The 17,252-nt window shown below is 43.0% G+C and overlaps 1 protein-coding gene across 2 annotated transcripts in view; it reads left to right on the top strand.

Annotated features, from left to right (window-relative positions):
• The window catches only part of LOC145353870 (uncharacterized), a 282,180-nt gene extending 265,897 nt beyond the window's left edge, over nucleotides 1-16,283 (top strand). For both annotated transcript variants that reach the window (XM_080204779.1, XM_080204778.1), the window contains 6 exons: nucleotides 92-208; nucleotides 1,328-1,408; nucleotides 1,811-1,903; nucleotides 6,953-7,033; nucleotides 9,530-9,646; nucleotides 14,809-16,283. In XM_080204779.1, coding sequence (XP_080060905.1) covers nucleotides 92-208; nucleotides 1,328-1,408; nucleotides 1,811-1,903; nucleotides 6,953-7,033; nucleotides 9,530-9,646; nucleotides 14,809-14,814 — 495 coding nt within the window. In that variant the 3' untranslated portion in view covers nucleotides 14,815-16,283. The remainder of the gene's footprint in view (nucleotides 1-91; nucleotides 209-1,327; nucleotides 1,409-1,810; nucleotides 1,904-6,952; nucleotides 7,034-9,529; nucleotides 9,647-14,808) is intronic.
• The last annotated feature ends 969 nt before the right edge of the window (nucleotides 16,284-17,252 follow it).

Here is a 17,252-nt window from a genome sequence, read left to right as displayed (position 1 = left end):
TTTTCTCAAACTGATAGACTGGCTAAATCGAGTCTCAGGGATGATAGACAATTACTTTTTGAAAATGTAAGTATTCTTTTCATTTTTACAGGATATTATGAAAATGAAAGCTGGACTGCCAAGTGATGTACCTACTGTAAAGACAGAAGCTTCCTCCAAAGAAACATCTTCATCTTTTGAGACAAAAGCAAGCACCAAAACTACCCAGGTATGCAGGCTTTAACTCCCTAATAGAGGTCAGACGGTGGTCAGCCTTAAGGGAAATGTGAAATAGCTTGTGGTGAAAGAACGAAATAGAAAACAAAATGTAATTCCTGTGATTGAACTTTTATGCAGGGCCTTTAAAATGGGTAGTAAGCCAGTATACACACACAATTTTCCTGGTCTTTAGTTCCTAGTAGTTGAGTTCCTAAGACAGCTGTGAGCCCCAGCAGACTGGCCAGAAAATCCTAGGCTACTTAATTCTATAACTGCTGGTTTGTCCTGTTTGATCCTGAGCTTCAAATAGGGCTTCTCCTTAGATAAAAGCAAAGTATTGCAGATGCTGGAATCTGAAACAAAAACGGAAAATGCTGGGAAATCTCGGCAGGTCTGACAGCATCTGTGGGGAGAGAATGTTTCGAGGCTAGATGACCATTCGCCAGAGTGTCGATTTTGCTCAATAGACTGGACAGCTAGTTTGTGATGTGAAGCAAGGCCAACTGTGTGTGTTCAAAGCCTGTACCGGCTGAGGTTATTCAATGCTTTCTCAACTTTGCCCCATTCACCACCAGTCAGCTCTTGTCTCTCTGTCTTGCTCTCTCTGTCTCTCTCTCTCTCTCTCTCTTGCTCTCTCTGTCTCTCTCTCTCTCTCTTGCTCTTTCTGTCTCTCTCTCTCTCATGCTCTTTCTCTCTCTCTCTCATGCTCTTTCTCTCTCTCTCGCTATCTCTCTCTCTCAAAAGGAAGAACAGCCTATGACCATCTACAACTATGGCAACTATCATCAGTTTTTAAAAAAAATAAGCCTCTGATTTTCCTCATGGCCTCACCACCTGCTCCACCATCTTGGCCTTGTGTTCCTTCAGGGGCTGATGCCTGTGCAGGAAGGCATTGGAGAGTTGGGTCACAGAGCAGCTATGATCTCACTAATTGGTGGTACAGACTCAATGGGCTGAATGGCCTACTCCTGTTCCCGTGAATCACAAACCAGTGCTGGAGCTTTAAGCTCAGCTCCTCAATGGGAATAAAGAATCAATTAATTCATTCTAAAATGGCAGAAAGTTAGACATTCCAATGTTGTAAGACCTGCTTACTGTGAGCTGTGTTTTTTTTTGCTTCTTTTTGCAGCTTACCAATAGTTCAGGTCCAGTGAATGAAGCTGTAACAAGTTCTCAGAGTATTGTTCCAGAAACTGTGTCCACATCGTTTGTAAGTTGCTGAGTGCTACATAAGCAGTTTTTAAGATTTCGGGATTGATTTTTTTCCCTTGGGGCTAGAGCTGTTTTTCTTATCATCTCCTGTAAGTTCACAAGATATAGGAGCAGAATTAGGCCACTCAGCCCATCGAGTCCGCTCCGCCATTCGATCATAGCTGATATGCTTCTCATCCCCATTTTCCTGCCTTCACCCCCCCAATAACCTTTCAACCCATCACCAATTAAAAATGTGTTACTCCTTAAATTGACTTACTGTCCCAGCTTCCGCTGCACTTTGGGGTAGCAAATTCCATGAATTCACAACCCTCAGGAAGAAGTAGTTTCTCCCCAATTCTGTTTTAAATTTACTACCCCTTATCATAAGACCAAATGTATGTTTGTATTTGTTTTTCAGGTTGACAGTAGCAGTGGAGCTACAAATGTAACAGGCTCTCAATCTGTAACTTCGGAAACCATATCTACATCAACCACTACTCATATCACAAAGGTAACATAGTTGTTTGCCAGCCATTTCCACTGAAAATGGATATGTAGATGAAACCTGTTAGTTGACTTCCAAGAACAGTCAGATGGACATTAAAGATAGCACTTAACTTTCAGTTCACTATTTCTTGCTGAAAATAATGACCTTGAGCGTTCATTTTTAATCTCTCTTTATCAGCAAAGCAGATTCACATTCCTCCCTTGAGATTGTATTCCAAAAGTTTTGTTTCTCCTTGCGCAACCAAATATTTGACTTTGTCAGAGGTAACTGCAGAGTAACACTGTTTAGTCTCTGTGGAAAGTCTGACAACACCAGGTTTTAGTCCAACCTATTTATTTGATAATATACTCACAAGCTTTCGGGTTAGTCCCTTCGTCAGGTGAATGGAGAGTTCTGGCCTCAGACAGAGCATATAAAGCACAGACAGTTTAGAGATTACTGATTAGAATGCGAATCCTTACACCTAACCTGCTGTTCAAGACCTGAAGTGGCTGATAATGTGAGTGGAAGGAGCACTGATCACAGTTTAAAGAGATGTGTATTGTCTCCAGACAGTACAGTAAGTGAGGTTTTGCAAACCCAGGCAAGTCACAGGGGTTACAGATAGTGCGACATGAACCCAAGATCCCTGTTGAGACCGTCCTCATGTGTGCGGAACTTGGCTATCAGTCTCTGTTCAGCGACTCTGCGCTGTCGTGTGTCGTGAAGGCCGCCTTGGAGAATGCTTACCCAAAGGTCAGAGGCTGAATGCCCGTGACCACTGAAGTGTTCGCCAACAGGAAGGGAACAGTCTTGCCTGGTGACTGTCGAGCGATGTTCATTCATCCGTTGTCGTAGCGTCTGCATGGTCTCCCCAATGTACCATGCTTCGGGACATCCTTTCTTGCAACGTATCAGGTAGACAATGTTGGCCAAGTTGCAAGAGTATTTACCATGTACCTGGTGGATGGTATCCATGTCGATGATCCGGCATGTCTTGCAGAGGTTGCTGTGGCAGGGTTGTGTGGTATTGTGGTCACTGTTCTCCTGAAGGCTGGGTAGTTTGCTGCGAACAATGGTCTGTTTGAGGTTGTGTGGTTGTCTGAAAGCAAGAAGTGGGGGTGTGGGGATAGCCCTCACTTACTGTACTGTCTGGAGACAATACACATCTCTTTAAACTGTGATCAGTGCTCCTTCCACTCACATTATCAGCCACTTCAGGTCTTGAACAGCAGGTTAGGTGTAAGGATTCGCATTCTAATCAGTAATCTCTAAACTGTCTGTGCTTTATATGCTCTGTCTGAGGCCAGAACTCTCCATTCACCTGACGAAGGGACTAACCCGAAAGCTTGTGAGTATATTATCAAATAAATAGGTTGGACTAAAACCTGGTGTTGTCAGACTTTTCACTGTGTTTACGCCAGTCCAACGCCGGCATACCCACATCATAGTCTCTGTGGTACAGTATTTGAGAATTGGACCAACCAAGAAAACTTAAAAAAAAACTCACAATGAATGAGTTTGAAGGCAGCTCACTAACAGCCAGAAATATTGCCTATGAATATGGCCCTGCCTACAAAATTACATTTTATTTTATAAGCAACAAAATTACGTTTTTTTAAGAAATATAAAACGGATTTCCAAGATTTTTACAACGTTGTCAGGAGCCACAGGCGGAGTCAAAGCAATACAGCATGGAAACCGTCCCTTTGGCCCAACTGATCCATGTCGACCATGGTTCCTTCCCAATTGCCCGCATTTGGACCATGCCTCTCTAATCCTTTCCCATCCATGTACTTATCCAAATGCTTTTTAAATGTTGCTTTGTATCTGCCTCAATCACTTCCTCTGGCAGCTCATTCCATATACGTACCACCCTCTGTGTGAAGAAGTTGCCCCTCCAGTCTCTTTTAAATCTTTCCCCTCTCACCTTAAAACTATACCCTCTAGTTTTCAATTCCCTTTCTCTGGGAAAGAGACTATGTGCGTTTGTCCTATCTGTGCCCTCATGATTTTATAGTAAGTAGTCTCACAACACCAGGTTAAAGTCCAACAGGTTCATTTGGTAGCATGAGCCTTCGGAGCGTTACCCCTTCATCAGGTGAGCCAGAAGGGGCAACGCTCAGAAAGCTTGTGCTACCAAATAAACCTGTTGGGCTTTAAGCTGGTGTTGTGAGACTACTTACTGTGCCTATCCCAGTCCAATGCTGGCAACTCCGCATCATGATTTTATACACCTCAATAAAGTTACCCCTCATTCTCCTATGTTCCAGGGAATAAAGTCCTAGCCTGGCCAACCTCTACCTATAACCCAGACCTGGCAACATCCTCGTAAATCATCTTTGCACTCTTTCCAGTTCGTTAATAACAGGGTGACCAAAACTGTACACAATGGCACAGTCAAACCTGTTTTCACTGCTCTTGCTAATGACTTGAAAAACAAATTGTACTGAGTGAAGAAATAAAGCTAGCTGTGTCCCAAGCTGCTGGTATAACCAATATTCCATCTTGTGGGGCAGCAAAAACTAATATCTGATGTTTGTAGTTGTAGATTGAGAACATGTCATTGTCAGCCAAGATTTTTTGCTGCATGGCTTTCAATTGATCGGTGTTTCCTAAGGATCATGAGGGCAATGGAAATTATATTCTCTTCCTCAGAGTAGAACACTGCAGGATTTTCAATCTTTTCTTGTGGTTCAGATTTCTTAAGCTGATTGCATTGCTTTTCGTGCTGGATACCCATGTTTTAGTACAACAAGTAAAAGTGGACATCATTTTGTATAAGTGCCCGTGTGCAAACTATCTTACGAGTTAGGCTCCATCCCTTTCACTGTACCTCCCAAGACCTGATTCTGTCCCGTTGTCTCACACTGTACTGTTGATATTGATGAGTAAGCCTCTGTAGTAATGCCCCACAAATGCATCCGATGTGTAAGTCCATTTATTTTCCAGTCCCTTTTTTTTACTTCTCTTTTCTCTCGCCTCATGACTGTACTTGTCCATATTAAACTCCACTTAATGCCTCAGGATTTGATGACCGTCTTGCTTATTTTAACTCAGCAGCGAAACTGTGCACAGCAAGGGCACACACAAACAGTAATTAGATACATGACTAGCTCATTTATTTTTGGTTTTGTTGGTTAAGGGATAACTTTTGGCCAGGACATAGAATGAACTGCCTCGCTATTTGAAAAAAGGCCCCCACCCATGGGTCTCACTTAATGGACCTCCCAGTGCTGGAACCTGCCTGCCATTCCCTAATTGCCCAAACTCCTGGAGGTAGCTTCTTACTTTGCCACCTCCGTGCATTTGAAGTCCCCCTGGTTCTGGATCTAGAGTTAAGGTCAATGTCTTTGTCGCAGCTTAGCCAGGAATATTCAGATCAGTGAGCCCATGGACCTAGCAAAAAAATTTTAAGTCCCAAACGAGCCTGCCAACAGGAAAGCTCCAGATCCGTTTTCTTCAACAAGGCCACAAGTTCAACCTTGTGCTACTCTGTGCAAAAAATAATGCATTATCTGTTGCTCGCCCGTAGTGGGAGAGGCACCAGAAGGTCACCAGAAAGCCGACAGCTCTCAGTAGTGGGTGCATGGGTGCAATCGCACATGCGCAGACAATCGAAAACCATCCCCCCCCCCACATCCCTTCCCCACCTGGTTGCAGAGTGCGCAACTTCCTCACCATCTTCCTCCCCTTAGGCTCTGCCCCCTTAGCCCACCCCTGACTTCCCGAGGGGTCTCAAGGACCTCTGGTGCTACTGGTGATGCCGTCATGACAGATCCCCACTGATGGGGGACATATGTGATTCTCGTCGGTGAGAACTCAATTTTTCGCCGCTCGCGCAATCTTAAAGTCTTGCCTGCCCGTCGACCGGCAGGACGAGAAGCTAAGATCACCTTCCTAGTCTTATGCTTATAAATTTCTGTGCTGATACTGTGCACACATCTTGGGTCCATCAAGTGTCTGCATCACCCCATGTTTTATAACCTTGCTTCTGCTTTGTTGAACCTTTACGACAGCCCAGTTTGTGCAATGCAGTTCGCCAACTGGTTGTGCAGCCACCATCTGTTTTTTTCAATAGCTTGATGAGCATTTCCCAATACGGGAGTCATAGAAAAGTCATGACAGTGTATGGATAAGTGTGACAACCACATCAACCCATGTGTACCACTGAATGAATAAGTCTGCTGCAAATCCATATTGCAATCTGCCATTTTTTTCGTTGTGCAAGAAGTAAAATGGCCAACTTTAACTCTGCTCGTCCAGTGAAATTAGACAGTTATGTCACATAACCAAATTGGTAACCAAATTGTGCACAGCAAGGTTCCTCCAATGGCAAATCAATTGAATGACTCTTGATGGTCAATTTTGGACCATTAATTCAGGAAGAAGTGTTGCTCAGGATACCAAGAAAACTTTGCGCTCCTTGACTTTTTGGATTTGAGGATTTTTTGCTGACCTGAACCATTGCGGTGGATGGATGGGGCCTCCTTCATCGTCTCATCATTAAAAAAAAGACAGCTCTGACAATGCAGCATTGCATTGCAATGTCTGGATCATCTGCTCATGACCCGTATGAGGCGTAAACCTACATACCTCTCACTTAGAAGCAAGAGGACTCCAATTTAGCCAAACTGAGTGCATTTTAAGACCAACAATTATATCGTAGATTTTTAAAATATTAAGGCGCTACAATAATTAAATTTTAGTCCAGACCAAGGATAGAAATTGTCAGGGCAATTGGAATGCTGTGTGGCTGGAATTATACCTATTTTTCTTTTTTTTTTGACATGGAGCTCACTGTCAAATAATTGCCTCATAGAAATGTTCTGGTCCTTCTATTCTATTTCAATCAGCTGGGTGTCTAACATACATGGAACCTAATTGCCATGTTTGCAAGTCAGCACACACTGTCGCTGAGAGTGACACGCAGCTAGATTATATTTACCTGATACAGAGAGCATGCAGTATTCCCAAAGGATAGCACTGAAAGCGATGGTGTAGGCTGGCAGAGCAGGTTTTTCAAATGAGCTTCCAATTGATGCTAACAAATGGAATTCATTATGTGTTCAGTCAGTGAAAGGCGGATTTTTGGAAACCAGGATTGAGAAAAGAATCATCATCACAGGCGATGCCGATGTAGATCAAGACCAGGTATGTAAAGACTTTATATCATTTCGCGTTCACAGTCATTGCGTAACATCAGTCGTGCTCAATTAAATATGACTGACTTAAATCACATTTAACTGAAATATGTTAAGTTAATTCATTCATTTCTTTGAATAGACGAAGACGGCAGTAGTACGGAGTTTAAATGATTTTTTTTTAATTGAACAAAACTTAATATTAAATCAGTACAAAAAGAAAGAGAAAAACTCTCTCTCGAGAGAGAGAGAGAGAGAGAGAGACTGGCTCTTTCTGCTGGTCCCCTACACTGATCTGGAACACAGAACTCAGAAACAAAGCTAAACTGAACTGCAAACACAGAGCTGAAACTACAAGATATATCATCCGTTATCTTTGTCGTTGAAATGGTTTTGCACATGTTGTCTCTAAGTTGTAGTCACAGGCCTTAGAGATGCCGTTTGTGCTGGCATTGTACTTTTCAAAAATGCAGGCAATTTCTAGCTAACTCAGCATGCCTTCTGAGTTTTAAAATGTAGTCACGTGTTTGCATTAAAAGTTAGCAGTCCAACATTTAAATGCAATTGCATCAGGAGAAATATCTTAAAATGAAGTATTTGCATAAATGAAGCAAATCGTACACAGGATCCCTCAACATATGTGATCCTGAGCAAAAGGAAGGAGTTCAAGTTTCCACCATTGATGGTTATTTTCTCTCCCCTTCAATGCGGGGAACAAATGTATCTAGCCATTGCGGGTAATGCCGAAATAGGGAAAGTGTGTGCAATTTTTCTGCAAAAATCAATGAGAGGAAATCATTATGGAAAGGATCTAGATTAATAAATGTATTTATTATCTTGCTACATACAGCAGTATGCATGGATCATTTGTGACTGAGATGAGAATCAATTTCTTCACTCAGAAAGAAGGTTTTGAATCTGAGGAATTCTGTAGCCCAGAGGGTTGCGGATGTTCCATCGTTGCTGAGTTTCAGGATTGAGTTCATTAGATTTTTGATCTCTTGGGGAACGGAAGGACATGTGGATCAGGCAGGAAAGTGGAGTCAATACAGAAGATTGGCCTTGACGATATTGATTAGCAAAGCAGGCTCAAGGTTTCCAATGGCCATCTCCTGCTCCTGTATTTTTCATGCTGTTATTTTACGGTCAACGATTTGTGTGGACTGTGATTTGACTTCCTGACATGAGCATGCATTCACTGGGAGCAGTAAATCATAAAATGTACCTCCCAGTGACCTGTCCAATTCTGGCTCCAATATTGTGAATGTATTAGTCACATGTGAAAGATGGGAAATTGTGGGTTTTGTGACTAGTGTTAATTTTCCAGCTCTAAAGACTGGAATCATAGAATCTTACAGTGAAAAAGCAGGCCATTCGGCCCATCGAGTCTGCACCAACCCCATCCAGGCCCAATCTCCATCACCCTATGCATTTACCCTAGCTAGCCCCCCTGACACTAAAGGGCAATTTAGCATGGCCATCCACCTCACTGTCACATCTTTTGACAATCGTGTGGATTAAGCTAGATTGATGGAAAGGATGTTAAGCTTGGCTGTGTGAGGCCTGTGAAATTGTAATCACCCAGCTTCAAGTGCATAAATCCACCTCTTGACAAATGGTGGCACAGTGGTTAGTACTGCTGTCTCACACAGCCAAGGACCTGTGTTCAATTCCAGCCTTGGGTGACTGACTGTGTGGAGTCTGCACATTCTCCCCATGTTGGCATGGGTTTCCTCCAAGTGCTCCGGTTTCCTTCCACAGTCCAAAGATGTGTGGGTTAGGTTGATTGGCCGTGCTAAATTGGTTAGGGAGATTAGTGGGGTTAATGTGTGGGGATATGGAGATGGGGCCTGGTTAAGATGCTCTGTCGGAGAGTTGGTGCAGACTTGATGGGCCAAGTGGACTCCTTCTGTACTGTAGGGATTCTGAGAAACAACAGACAGCAGCAGTTGACTCGTGGATGGAAGTCAGCAGGGGGCTGCTACTACGGACTGAAGAAGTAGTCTTCAGCTCCCAAGTAAACGCTGCGAAGGGGTCCACTTAGCCCTCATAGCTGGCACCCTGAAACCTCATCCCTGTGGCCTACCCTTTTGCCGGCGACAGTTCCTTTGATGTTGGCTAACAATCTCCTTCAGTTTGGAAATCTATTCCTACATGTCTCAGTCAGCCAGCTGACCATTGACCTGCAGATCCAATCAGGGAGTTTACCCCCACCCCTGCCCCGAGCAACAACACTGTTGGGTTTTTGAAGGGGGAGTGGTTGGATGCTCACTTCACTCTCTGCTTATCCTGTTTTCCAGTTTGGATTAACACCAAGGATATGTGTATTTTTAAGAAGAATTTTATGAAGTATGATTATAAGTTATCATCTTTATGCCAATGAGCCTTTTGTACCTAATAGCACTAGGAAATCATTGTTACAGTAGTTCCTTTCTTCATTAGCTAGCAATGAACATTTTCAATGCAATCTATACATCAAATCACATGATTGTACTGTGTGTTCTAGGCTCTGGCCCTTGCGATTAAGGAAGTGAAACAGCAGCTTCCTGACATGCAGGTGACAAAAGCAGTGGTTTATAAAGAATCAGAGCCTGAAACAGAGCAAAACGCAAAGGAATCAAAGGTACAGCACAACGCATGATTGATTCATTGTTATTATCGATGTTTCATTTAATCACTTCTTCTCCCTCTATCTTCTGTACATCCTTTGGTTTTAGAAACATAGAATATTTATGGTGCAGCCTGTTGTAATCTGCCTTTAAGGGATAGCAGCATGTCATCACTAGAAGGAAAGTGGGTCGTGTAACCCAGTCTGAGTTTCCCTTTGACCTGCGAGCAGTAGGCAGCATAGCTCTGCTGTCTTTAAGCTTTCTCCCTTTATAAAAATGTTCTAATGTGCCTAGTCTAAATAAATGCATCCACAGTGTGTTTACCCAATCTCTTATGAGCAAATGGTGCACTTATATTGGGTCATTGTGAATCACCCTGTACTGATTTGCTTGTGCAAAATTTCTTAAGTTCTTGTCTTGCCCAACATTCCTGACTCACAGAATCATTAAATCCTACACTGCAGAAGGAGGCCATTTGGCCCATTGAGCCTGCACCAACCACAATCACACCCAGGCCCTATCCCCAAAACCCCATGCATTTACCCTAGATAATCCCCCTGACACCAAGGGGCAATTTAGCATAACCAATCAACCTAACCCTCACATCTTTGGACTGTGGGAGGAAGTTGGAGCACCCGGAGGAAACCCAATCAGACACGGGGAGAATGTGCAAACTCCACACAGACAGTAACCCAAGCCGGGCAACAGTGACCCAAGCCAAGTAAGATTCAAGCAGCATAGTGGGTCCCTGGTCGCACTTTGAAGTGTGAACAATGGCGGACACCATCCCTTGTTCATGACACGAGCTGCTGAGTTTAAATGTCCCACTGAAAATAAGAGGACAGGTAGAAGGTGAGTGAATGGGATGTTTGCCCCCTGCCCCTTCCACAATAATTCCAGTGGTAGGGTTGCGTCGTGTGGCTGTTCACCATTGGGCCAATTTAGGCCCACTTCAGGACCTCATCCCACTACTGGTGTGGTGTAACAGGCGGTGGGAGAGGCCCACACAAAATGAGCAGCCTGGCAGGTTTGCCGACACAAGCTGGCGCCAAGCAGGGAGAGGGTGCCTTCTTAATGGACCTTCTGGGTCCATCAGAGGCACTTTAATCCACCCCAACCCCATCCTTTCTGAGATTACCCTCCCCCGATGACCTCTCAGATCCCAGCTCCCAGCCGGAATCCCAGAAGGGCCTGCTGGCATGATCCCCGACAAGGCCCCCAGATACCCACTCAAATTTTGATCCAGTGCCACTGTTAAGAAGCGCCACTGAACTGTGGGGCTCTGATTGGATTGCACCTCTCTGAACCAGGGTTTCCTGACCGGAGAAGGTGGCACTCTGACCTCCATCCTGGTTGCAGGGTAGCCAGTGTTCCCTATGGTGGACTCTTGTTCAGTGTCTTTTAGTGATGGGGAATCCAGCATTGCGCTTAATTCAACCCAGAGCCTACAAAAATTACTTCAGCTCAATGCTATGGGTTTCTTCTATTTAATGAGTTGTCTGTGTGCACACAGTTTGCCAGCAGCATAGTGAAACTTAAACATGTTATCATTCACTAAGGCATATTAAAAAAATTGATTATTTAACATTGTGTGAAATGTACTTATATTTTAAAACTGGAACTTTACACTATGTAAATAAGCAGGATATATTGGAGGAATATATTAACTATTTGTAAGACAAAGTGTGTATTTTAATACTGTGCAATTAATTAGTGAAACTTATTTCATATAAGTCATAGAATCCCTACAGATGGCCTTTCAGCCCATCAACAACAGTCCCATCCAGGCACTATCCCTGTAACCTCACGTATTTACCCTGCTAATCCCCCCGACACCAAGAGGCAAATTAGTAATACCAATCGGCCTAATCTGCACATCTCTGAAGTGTGGGAGGAAACCGGAGCACTCGGAGGAAACCCACACAGAAACAGGGAGGATATCTGTGTGGAGTTTGCACAGTGACCCAAGGACGGAATTGAACCTGGGACCCTGGCACTGTGTACAATTGTATTCATCCACTTTTCAAAAGGATGCTTTCAAGTGGCATCAGCAAAGAAGAAGGAGAATGGGTGAGGCATTGGGGATGTACATGAAGTAATGAAATAGACATACTTGAGTCTCTTTTCACTTGAGGAACGGTGTAATTTTGATCTTTAAAATCCTAAAGAACATAAATATGACAGATATAAATGAGTTATTTCATACAATAGATTAGAATTATAGAATCCTTACAGTGCAGAAGAAGGCCATTCGGCCCATTGAGCCTGTATCGAGAACAATCCCACCCAGGCCCTGTCCCCTTAGCCCTATGTATTTACACTGCTAATCCCCCCAACACACAGGCTCAATTTACCACGGCCAATCAACCTGACCCACACATCTTTGGAGTCTGGGAGATAACCTGCACAGACATGGGGAGAACATGCAAACTCCACACAGACACTGACCCGAGGCCAGAATTGAACCTGGGTCTCTGGCGTGAGGCCGCCCCACTAAAGAAAGACAGCAATTGGAGAACTAGAAGAGGTTATGAGAAGAAAATCAAGTGAAGTGAGACCAGTGAACAAATGTTTTCCTGCAGTCTGTTCCTCAGCCTTTGAACTTGCTTAATCGGAAACACATGATAGGTGTGCAAAGGGATTTCCTGTTTTACTTAATCGGTTAATTTGAAGTGCTGTGTAATGCAAATTTTTAGCAAGCAAAAATGCCTCTGAAGGAACAGGAATGGATATGTGGCGTTGACTCAGCAATAATAATTAATGCTCTATTTACTCCTTCAAAACAAATACAGCTGTACACATATTCTCTTCAAAATATTATTTTAAAAAAGTGATCGCATTCTGTCGAGAACTTGATGGTAAATGCAGCATTGGAACAATATGCAAGTGGTCCATGGGATGTAATTGGAGCTAAATAGAATGGAGTCATTTCCTTCACTATCTGCTGCATTACTTCCTCGAGGTTTGGGTGTAGATTAAAGTTCATCACAGAAAATTTTACAAAGCATAAAGGAAGCAAGTTTAACAGACATTGACTTAAACCTCCTTCTGCTGTTTACCCCAAAGAGTTAAGCTGTTAATTTCTGTAGATGCCACGGAAATATAAGACATTGATTCCAAAAAGTGAAATTTGCAAGATTCAAATATTTCACTAACTGGCTGTAACGTGATTGCTAGCATTTGTTTCTTGATTGGTAATTTTCCTTGTGTTCAATTTTAATTTACCATCTGTGGCCGTATGTGGTCAGATTTAAATATTTAATTTCTTGGTGGGCTATACAATGGCTTTTCAAGCCAAACAGTGAATCAGAAGCTGTGTTTGCCAATGAGCTACCGGATGTCGAGTATTTGGGTGCTTTACTCAAAAGGGGTAATCGATCCCCCTCCAACGTCACTGCACCTTGCTTGGTATTCAACTAGTGAGGGATTCATCATCTGGTGAGTCTGCCCAGCAAACCTTGTCATGTTTGCCAGCACCCTATAGGGGAGAGGGAAGAAAGCGTTCTGTGGCCGATCAAGACACCCAGCATCAAGTAGGGTGGGCCCCACACGCCCGTTCCCTACCCTTGCACCTGGCCCTCCCCACCCAATGCCCCCACTGGTGACCCCCATCCTGCCCATGCACCTCTATCTAAGGATCCACGGTCAATTCCTTTGGTAGATCCCACCGCAACACCAGTAGCGGCCACCGTTCCCAGTGGTACTACCGATGATGGAGAGTTGCTGGCCTGTTGAGTAGCCAACAGCTTCCAGGTGTGGGATTCGCACCCTGCTGGGGGCTTAACCAAATGGGAGGCCTAATGCTGCCTAGGTAAGGACTTAATCGGAATGTAATAGTGTCAGGCCCTCTAAAGAAAAGCAATGCAGGATTCCTCCCAATGGGTGGGATGTCCTTCATCCCCATTGAATACCAGCCACACTTTTTCTTAAATTAGATGTAAAAATATCAATTTTCCTTTGGATCCTTATGTTCATTTAACCACCATCCCCACATACAGGATGGATATTTGGCACCTTTTTTATTTGTAGGTGTTCCCTTTAGAGGACTCACTTTAAAAATATTGATTCTCCCAATGCCACTGGTGAATAAACTGCAAAATGTGGCACTGAACATTACTGACCAGTGTAGTTCCACCCATGTACAACTCCAAATTTGTGTGGGGTTGACTGAGAACAGCCAAAGTAGTGATGGGACGTGATAGTTTGCCTGTCGCATCAAATCATAGCATCATAGAATCCTACAGCTCAGAAGGAGGCCATTCGGCCCATCAAGTCTGCACCAACCACAATCCCACCCAGACCCTATTCCCGTTACCCCTTGCATTTACCCTAGCTAATCCTCCTGACCCTAAGGCACAATTTAGCACGTCCAATCCACCTAACCCGCACAGCTTTGGACTGTAGGAGGAAACCGGAGCACCCGGAGGGAACCCATGCAGACATGAGGAGAACGTACAAACTCCACACAGACAGTGACCCAAGCTGGGAATTGAACCCAGATCCTGGGCGCTGTGAGGCAGCAGCACTCATCATTGTGCCACCATGCTTTGCTGAGGAGAAGGAGAATCATCCAACCTTCATCAGTGTCCAGTGACTCCTGGTGGTATATTGGAATGCCTGTTGAACTGTACACCGGCCCATGTTAACAGCTCAAAAGGCGGGGCAGAGTGGGGTTGGGGGGGGCCGGAGCAAACTGAGGGAGATTGCTTTTACACTGAGTACAAGAGTCAGGATGTCATGTTGCAGCTTTCTAAAACTTTGGTTAGGCTGTACTTAAGAGTATTGTGTTCAATTCTGCTCACCACATTAGAGGAAGGCTGTTGGAGGCTTTGGAGTGGGTGCAGAAGAGGTTGACCAGGATGCTGGATAAAAGGAAATTACTGCAGATGCTGGAATCTGAAACTAAAAGTGAAAATGCCAGAAAACCTCAGCAGGTTTGGCAGCATCTGTAAGGAGGGAAAAGAGCTGATGATTCAAGTCCTACAGATCCTGGCAGCATCTGTAAGACTCCAACAGAGTCTTCCGGATGCTGCCAGACCTGCTGAGATTTTCCAGCATTTTCACTTTTGATTACCAGGATGCTGCCTGGATTAGAGTTATAAGGAGAGGCTGGACAAACTAGGGTTGTTTTTTTTTAATCCGGAGTTTTTTAAAAAAACTTTTTTCTCTCCTTCAGGAGTAATAATGTGGAAGTGGAACTCCTCAAAACACCATGAATGAAAGAATGGAATCGCCCTGTTGCTATCATCAACACAGACTTTCTCTGCCTTGTTATTTCACACAGAAGAACTGGGGAAAGAAATATCAATATTAATGTAAAAAAAAGTATACTCCTGCTGTGCAAAAAACATTTCAATTCCAACCACCACCAAGAAAATATAGCTTTCCCAGAGAAAACGCATGTTTTGAGGAGGAAAAAGAAAATCAAAAGAGAAACTAGAACCTCTAACCATCATTCCAAAGTTTGAGCTTTGCCAGCAACCAGGATCCCCCATGGGAATACCCTCTGTGGCGATGGGAGAGAAATCTTGCAACTAATGTTTAATAATACTTGCTTATGCGATGGATGTCAATTTAATTTCCTCCTTTTTCTTTTGATCTGCTAGAGACAGTCAGCAACCTTCACACAAATTATCCTATGGAAATGAATGGCACATGTTGGTTCCCAATTTGAATATGCATTAATTTATACTGAAGTCTGCTTATCCAGTAATATAAAGATTGGATCTATTTCTCCTCTGAAGTTTGTATTATTCAAACGATAACCTGGCATTGGTTTTTGACCGACGCTTGGTTCGACGGCAGTTCGTGTTTTTTGTAAAATAAAACAAAACCTTAATTATTTGAAAGTGAATAATTTTAGGCAAATGAGGTTTCACAGATGTCTTAATCAAAAGATAGTGGATAGAAGTTTGTTAGCACACAACTAGCTGTTACAGGTGATGTCTATAGGAAGATGCTCAAAATAGTGGTTCAGTAAAAATACTTAGCAATGGTTCACAAAGGACAGGACTTCTCAATCCCAAATAATTTCTTCATATTCCAAGGCACCACGAGCATCCTGGTATCTATTCTCATAGCTTGTTCTCAATTCTTTGGAGAACCGTTGCAGCAAATTAACTTGTTTGTTGATAGCAAAGCCAGCAAGGGAATATTCGACGTCACTGATGATACAAGCGACCTGCTTTTACCTACCTAGCATGAGAAAGGACATAAATTTGTACAGAACTCAAAATTAGTACTGAAGCACTTTTGAGTTCTTCCTATTAAATTACATGCTGCTGCATATGATGTCAAATGCCATGTGCATGCTTAGATGATGCAACCGGCTGCTGAGAGAAGCAGAAGATTTGCACACTTGGCATTTAATCAGGCGTAGTTCGTTTGTTTACCATTGCTAAATATATTTTTGATAGGATTGTTTTAGTGACTTACCAATATTTTAAACTGAACATGAGTGATGAAGTATTTGAGAATATTTGCAATTGTATCAACAGCTGACATGAATCTATGTGTGCATGAGTGCATTAAAACACCTTAATACAGATATGAAATGCTCCATAATTGCTTTTCTCCCCACCCCCTACAGCTCTATGGTATGTGTTCATTGTATCCTTTTACCTTCATAGTGAAATAAATGTGCCAGATGCATCTCCTGTGCCCATTCCTTTGTTGTATCTTAAAAAGGATGTGGAACGTAAAGAGGTTTTTCTCCAGTGGACACTAAAGCCTGTTGATGAAGTTGTTGGAGGTTTGTTGCACTGCGTTTTAGAATCAGTGGGTTTGACTATCCCTATCAGCCCCGAAATCCAGGGCATTGAAATATTATGGTGAGATGCTCATGTGCTAACACTGAAGGGATGATTTTCAGAGTTTGTAAGGCCAATGGAGAGACTTGCCTTCTTGACCACACACATTGGGGAAGTGGAGGTGTGCTGCTCACTATTTTCATTCTGCACCACTGTGGTTTTTTTTTTGTCATGGTGAAGCTCTCTACGAGAACAGTGTCAGACTATTACCCTTTAATAGACTCGCCTGAAATTCCTCCCTCTGTTTTGACACTTTGGAAATGAATGATGCCTCCCATAAAGTAATGCAAACGGAGATTTCAAGCATCTTATGTATTCGTACACTAGGATCCCACTGTGTAATTAAAATTAACCTTCTCAGCATTCTGATTTGGGTAATTATATGTTAGATTCTAGAAAGGTTGAGGAGAGCCTTTGAAGGAATAGAAGTTGAAATCAACTTTGCATGAATTGAACATCAGAGACAAAAGTATTATACATGATTTTAGTGACACAAAATATTGCCAAGTGACAAAGGTAAGTGTGATCAGCAATGATTCCATTTTTAAGCAGGGAAGCTACAAATTCAGTTGTATATCACTGAGTATCTTGTATATATCAGAACATGTTCCATGTTGTGATATTCAGAAAGCTTTATCTCTATGTAAAAGCTTTAACATGGTTTAATTTTTCCAAACCCTTCAAAGCATCTTTTAAACCTGTGACCATTACCATTTAGAAGGATAAGGGCAGCAGACACTTGGGAACAGCCTGGAAGGTCCCCTCCAAGTCACTCCCCATCCTGCCTCGTAAATATATTGCTGTTCCTTCA

The sequence above is a fragment of the Carcharhinus amblyrhynchos genome, chromosome 16, assembly GCF_965287045.1.
Source record: "Carcharhinus amblyrhynchos chromosome 16, sCarAmb.v2.hapA, whole genome shotgun sequence".
In the NCBI taxonomy this organism is placed as follows: Eukaryota; Metazoa; Chordata; class Chondrichthyes; order Carcharhiniformes; family Carcharhinidae; genus Carcharhinus; species Carcharhinus amblyrhynchos.
Note: the sequence above shows the minus strand (reverse complement) of the source record. Positions and strands in the feature narration are given on the sequence as shown.